The sequence below is a fragment of the Panthera onca genome, chromosome B3 (genome assembly GCF_046562875.1).
Source record: "Panthera onca isolate mPanOnc1 chromosome B3, mPanOnc1 haplotype 2, whole genome shotgun sequence".
Taxonomy (NCBI): Eukaryota; Metazoa; Chordata; class Mammalia; order Carnivora; family Felidae; genus Panthera; species Panthera onca.
The window spans coordinates 97,151,439-97,157,972 of record NC_138344.1 but is presented as its reverse complement, the minus strand read 5'-3'; the positions used below and the strand labels follow the sequence as shown (position 1 = coordinate 97,157,972).

The following is a 6,534-nucleotide window of genomic DNA, read 5'->3' as shown; positions in this document are numbered from 1 at the left end:
TGAGGGTAATTGTAGGTAATTGTAGGGTAGTTCGTTTCGTTATATTTCAAAATTCTACTCGTCCAGTTAACCGAATGGAATGGGCTCATTGCTCTTGCATACCGAACCCTACCGCCCATTTGGGGGAAATCCTCCCAGTACTCTCATCATAAATTGTTATGACCAGCAGAGGTCGCTAGGGAGGTCAGCTTGAGTCCTGAAACACAAGAGGGAAAGGTGACCGGACTAGTCCGTCAGCTTTCCAGGAAGTAATGCAGTTTCAAGAGAATAGTTCGGATCTATGTCTAATTGTTTTGGTATAACGAAAAGCTAGCTGACGGCGGCTTGATATTCCAATTCTTCAGAAAAGCGACGCAAACACGTTCGCTTCAAGGAATATTGGGTCTTCTGCGCGGCCGTAGATTTCGGCCAAGTGCGCCTGCGCATAAGAGTAGTGGCGTTGAGTCAGGGAGTCAGTGGAGAAAACTGCGGTAGCGACCCTCAGACCTCGCCATGAAGACTCGCTTCAGCACCATTGACCTCCGCGCGGTACTCGCGGAGCTGAATGCCAGGTACTGAGCGATAGGTGACTACGCTCTTGCGGGGAATACAGAAGGCAGACGCCGGTGCCCCGTGGTGGAAAAAAAGACCAGCCTGATGTTTCCACTTAATCCCCCAGTGCTCCTCTGCGGACCTGGCTAGGCCTGGGTGGGTGAGCGCGTGACATCTTTCCCGTGGCCCTCGGGATATCTGGGGACCCCAGCGTCCGCATGCCCCACACCCCGCACTCCCGGGCTGCTTGTCTCGCTGGATCTTGTGTCAGGCTTTGGCGGGGCCCTCGCCGAGCTCTCGCCTTGTTGGCCTGAGTTGCCCCGGTCTGGCAGCGAACCTTTATTAAGACACCAGACACCAAGTAGACGCCGGGGTGCCCAGCAGTCTTTTGCCTCAGGGGTTTCCAGACCGGAGGCCTGGTTTCTTTGACACTCCTCCTCATTCCTAGGAGACGGAACATTGGCGTTTTAGCTGAAAGTAACATTCTGATCTGGTTTCTGTTATGCAGCTGTGTGAGCTTTGCCATTTTTTTTCCCCAGAGTTTGGTTACCTTTTTTTTCTTTTGTAATAAAGGGGGTTAGATATTTCCTTAGAAATATCGGGTCATTTCAAGGACGCAGGGCAATGCATGGTGTTCCTAGGACTGCTCTTTTTGTCTTAACTTTTGTTCTTAAGAAGTTACACTTCTTTTGGGCTCAATGCCTGGTGGCCTTCACTCTGCTCCCTGGTTGACTCCATATCCTTTGAGTTGAAGATCCCCTCTTTGAAGGCCCTGCTTCCTCCTGTGGCTTTAATTTGAGTGAAGTTTTGTATTTCACATGTTGTTACGTGTTTCCTTTCTCTTGCAGCTTACTAGGAATGAGAGTAAACAATGTTTATGATGTGGATAATAAGACCTATCTTATTCGTCTTCAAAAGTAAGAGCATTTTACAGGCTTGTTTGATCTTTGGTAATTAAATATGAGATTATTGATTTTTTTTTTAACCTGCACTTTTAGTCTGTTTTATTGAGTTAGCATTGACAAATGCCTTAAAGAAAAATTTAACTTTTTTCTTCCGCAGACCAGACTTTAAAGCTACACTTTTACTTGAATCTGGCATACGAATTCACACAACAGAATTTGAGTGGCCTAAGAATATGATGCCATCTAGTTTTGCCATGAAGGTAAACTTTAAGTTATACTTGAAGCTAAATTTTAAGGCCCTGATATTGGTCACTAACAATTTAAGTTTTAAAATGTTTGGTTTTCCTTCGCTATTATGAATAAAGTATAGATAAAATAGTTGATAGATACTGGGATGAATAAAGTAGACATTTATTGACTTCTCCCTGTTACCCTTCACACCCCAGTATGCTCTAGATCTTTCAGTTCTCACAGTCATTATTCTAGTTTCAACTTGTATAACATTCCCATAAAGTCCTTTGAATTGCAGTATACTTCTTGCTATCAAAACAGTTCTTTGTTAGACCAGAGTTAATTTTTCTAAAGCATCATTTTCATTAGTTTCTTACCTTTTATGATTCCCAAATTTCTGAATTCATATCCTATCTTCTAGTATTCTTGGTTTTCTGTGATATGCCCCCCCTTAACCTTTTCCTAGTTTTCTGCAGCTCACTTTTGAGCTGCCAATCTGTATTTTATTGAAATACTCAATGACATTAGTATGTTACCAATCATATCTTTTTACTTTTCACTTCTCTCTTTGCTTTTGTCTTGTTTTGTTTTTTCTATTAAAACAGAGAGTCTGCATTTGTGGACGTGTTACCTGTCCGTTTATTGGCATAACAAAGATACTGAAAGTTTATGTGGTACAGAAGAAAGACATTAGAATCAAATATACCTAACTTTGAATTAATGATTTTGCCGCTAAATAATTTTATAACCCAGAAAAGTAACTTAACCTCTTGAAACTTAGTTTCTTTAAATGTAGAATGCGGATAATAACTCCCTCATGGGGTTATTGGTGAGGATTATTTGAAGTAACATGTAAAGCACCTAACACAATGCCTGACACATATTAGGGCTCCATATGTATTAATTTCCTTCTTCCTCTCCTCCTCACTTTCCTTCAGAAATTTATTTGTTTTGGCATTGTGTTATTTCATTAGAGGCTTTACAGAGAAGAATCTTATCCCCAGCAACTTAGAATCTGTTTTGGATTACAAGTTAGGTAAGTGTTTCCCAAATCACAAGGCCTGTCACAAAATTATCAAACTCTTAAAAAGTTTAATTTATAGTAACCCCAAATGGTTCTTTTGGGAATTGTCCTTAATAATGGTGACACTTGGTATTTGTATAGCATTTTTCAAAATAAATTAATAACGTATATTTTGAGCTGTTTAATATGTCAGTGGATATGAAGAACGGTTATAGTTTTACAGATGATAAGATACATGATACTGGGATTGTGTAAAAATCCCCAAATCAGGCTATACCAATAGGAGGCCAAACACTCTTAAAAAAAAAAAAAAAAAAAAAAAAAAAAGTTAGAATTTTATGAGTTAGGTGTACATGTTAATCTAAATGTATATAGAGAGATACCCTTCAATGGAGCAGACACAGTGTTAAGCACATGATAAATAATTTAAAATAAAGAGCTGCTACCTTTGTATGGCACAGTCATGCTCAGTTGTGGCAAATCACAGTGATTGTTCTTCATTCTCACATTTGGGGATGCCAGTGATAGCTTTGTGGCACTGTTGTTTTCACCAAGCTGCTAATAGGGAAATAAATAAAACAAACATTATGTATGTACTGTATGCCCATCTATACTCATGATAAGTAATCTTCCCTTTTCTCCATTCCATGGTGTGGATTTCTGTTCCTTTCAAGGATGCCTTTTATCTCCATTTTAACTTTGTTTTTCTTGAATAAAAATACTACTGGGGGCCTCTGGGAGGATTGTGATTTTCCCCTGGGAGTTTAAAAATAGCCCTATATGTAGGTCACTGTTTAAATCAAAACCGTTATAGACCACTCGTAGAACTATTGAATATAGGAGGGAGAGATTGTTAGAAGTTTGAAAAGGCTTATTATATCTGCCTGAATGTATAAGTACATAAAATGAGAATTTTCGTCAATTTGAACTATTAGGTCTGGAGAAGAAGTCTTCTTGGTTATGAAAGAGTTGGCATTGGTTCTAAAAATGATTGTATATATTTTTAAAGGTGAATTTATATTAGCTTCTCTGTAAAATTTATCTTGAATTTGAGTCTTGAAAGCATTCTTTCTTACTGGTCTTGAGTAAGCAACCTTCCAAATTAAAGAATTAGAAACAGTGGTAAGAATTTTTAGGCACTACAGAGTAGTCTTGTTTCTGGTTCATATTATACTTAAATATTTGTACTAAAGGATGGTACATATAATCTAAAGCAATAGGTGTTGACCAAGTAATTTATATTTGGGTTTAAAACGTTAATTGTATTTTAATTGCTAATAAGAAAAGAACATCATGACTAGGGATAGGAAGAATGGGATTTGATAAGGAATAAGAGTTATTATATTTGGATTTGAGCTAAGTTGGTCAAAAGCTTTGGAGACAGTACCAGAAAAATTCTGTCTGGGCTATATTAATACATTTGTGGGAATAGAAGGTAATTGGATGTACGTTGAAGGCGAACTTACAGAATACCAATAAGCTCATGGTTCAGAATTTGTATTTGAAGTGGAAGTTTGGTGGAAACCACTAATTAATATTGAACACAAAGGAAATTTGGGATCCTTAAAAGATGAGACTGGAAAGAGGCTTTATGAAAAAAGGTTGTGGCTTTGAGTGAGGTCATCAGGGTAAGAAAAAGAGATTTAGCAGTGATATAAACAACAGTACCTTTCTCTATAGGGCAAAGTACAAAATACTGTTTCAGAGTTAGCAGTCAGAGTCCTGACAGAAAGTGTTTTTCCTTTGATTATCATCTGCAGCCTTTTGTTTACTATTTTTTAAATGTTATTCTTGATGGAAATGAAAAGAGGAAGCTTATTTACAAGCCAATGCCAAATGGTTAGGAATTCACTTCTACTATATGAATGCCCTTTTCTTCTGTTTCCCACTAGTGCCGAAAACATTTGAAGAGTCGGCGATTAGTCAGTGCAAAACAACTTGGTGTGGATAGAATTGTAGATTTTCAATTTGGAAGTGATGAAGCTGCTTATCACTTAATCATTGAGCTCTATGATAGGGTAAGTTAAATTTGGGTGGTGAGATGAAGGATAATTCATTGTTGTATTGTTAATTATCTGTGTAATACTATTATACTGTAAAATATGGGCAGGGAACAGCAGCTGTAGCCCATCTGAAATTGATTTTTGTGTGTGGTCTCAGGTAGTGAGTGGTCAATTGAAATTTGTGTGATACCCTCTTTAAAAAATTTTTCTAAAAACTTTATTGTTTTCAAATGATTGTGGATTCACAGGAAGTTGCAGAGATAGAGATGTCCGTTTCCCTTAGTTGTTACATTTTACGTTATTATAGTACAATATCAAAGTCAGGAAATTGATGCTGGTACAATGTATGCATCTAGTTCTGTTCATTTTACCACCTTTGTAGATTCATGTAACCACTACTGCAATCAAGATACAGAATTTTTCCATTACCACAGAGATCTTCCTGGTGATACCCCTTTATGGTCATACCCACCCACTCCTCTTCCTCCCACCATCCCTCCCTCCTGACAACTACCAATCTGTTCTGTCCCTATAATTTTGTCATTATAAATTGGGTCTTCAACAAAGAAGTCAGGTTCAGAACCTTGGTAGAAGGACATACCAGATACTCTTAAATGGGAGTTGGTAAACTACAGCCTGTGGCCCCTTTTTACAAAGCTTGTGAGCTTAAGAATGGTTATGTTTTAAAAAGGGCTCTTAAAAAACAAAAAAGAATATGCAACTGAGACCATATGTGGCCACAAATGCTAAAATGTTTACTGTCTTGCCTTTTACAGAGTTTGCTTTGTAAAAAAGTTTGCTGGCCTCTGCTCTTATAGACTCATGTATGAGCCAATAGTGTGTAGACAAATACCAAAATATATCAGAGGGCCAAGGTAGGATTTATAAGACTCATTTTAATCTAGAAGCAAGTGCTTCCATGAAAATAGAGTGCTAACCTGTGTTCTAGGGTGATCAGAATAAATTACACAGGACTGAATAAACTGGAGAGAATCTAATTGTGGTTAGTTATTTTCTAGAATATTTTTGGTGTTATGATGAGTATTTTATGGTGATGTATGATAGAGCCCTTTACCTTTCTCTTCATCCTTAGTAGTCTGTACTTCTGCAAATTGGAGTGATATATAATTAAATGGTGATTTGCTCTCATTGATCCTTTAGAATTTAGGAACAAATGAGATTTTTTACTGAGATTTTTTTTTTTTTTTTTTTTTTACAGCTAATGGCAATGTGTATGTTTACATAGGTTCAATAAGAATTTGTAATTCTTTTTACCAAGATATAATAAGGCAAATTGTGCAAACTAGGTCAAACTTAGGGTGTCATATTTGTGAATAAGTCTCACTTAACTAGGTATGACAAAGGTTATATTTTATATGTAGAAGCAGTGTCCACAAAACATCCTGAGAAACTGATCTTTTACCTATTCTGTGGCATATATGATCCTAGCCTATTGGTGGTAAAGAATTTGAATAGATTTGAATAACTGTAGATCTAAATAACTTTAAAGAGGAATTTACCTGTATTTATAGGTCTACCGCTGACACAATCAGTAGTGATTTTTGTTTGGTTTCAAATACTAATTTTTAAGTCTCTGGGATAATAGAAAACTTTTGAAAATAAAATCCCAGATTTCTTACGAATTCTCCAGGCGGCAGTGATTATTATGGCTTTAGTAATTGCTTCATACCTTGTGACTCTAGATTTGCTGACTATATCTGAGGAGATATATTTATGTTACTTAACATTTCTTGCTGGACCTATGTAAATCAGGCCAAGATGCAATGAGAGTAGCTTGTGTTTATGTATATTTGTCATCAAAATAATTTTAGATGTTATG

At 37.0% G+C, this 6,534-nt stretch overlaps 1 protein-coding gene across 1 annotated transcript in view; it reads left to right on the top strand.

The window, feature by feature from the left end:
- Nucleotides 1-309: 309 nt before the first annotated feature.
- Nucleotides 310-6,534, top strand: part of NEMF (nuclear export mediator factor) — a 61,200-nt gene continuing 54,975 nt past the window's right edge. Inside the window, exons 1-4 of the mRNA XM_060619776.3 lie at nt 310-551; nt 1,380-1,448; nt 1,594-1,696; nt 4,584-4,709. Of these exons, the coding sequence (XP_060475759.1) occupies nt 493-551; nt 1,380-1,448; nt 1,594-1,696; nt 4,584-4,709 (357 nt within the window). The 5' untranslated portion in view covers nt 310-492. The remainder of the gene's footprint in view (nt 552-1,379; nt 1,449-1,593; nt 1,697-4,583; nt 4,710-6,534) is intronic.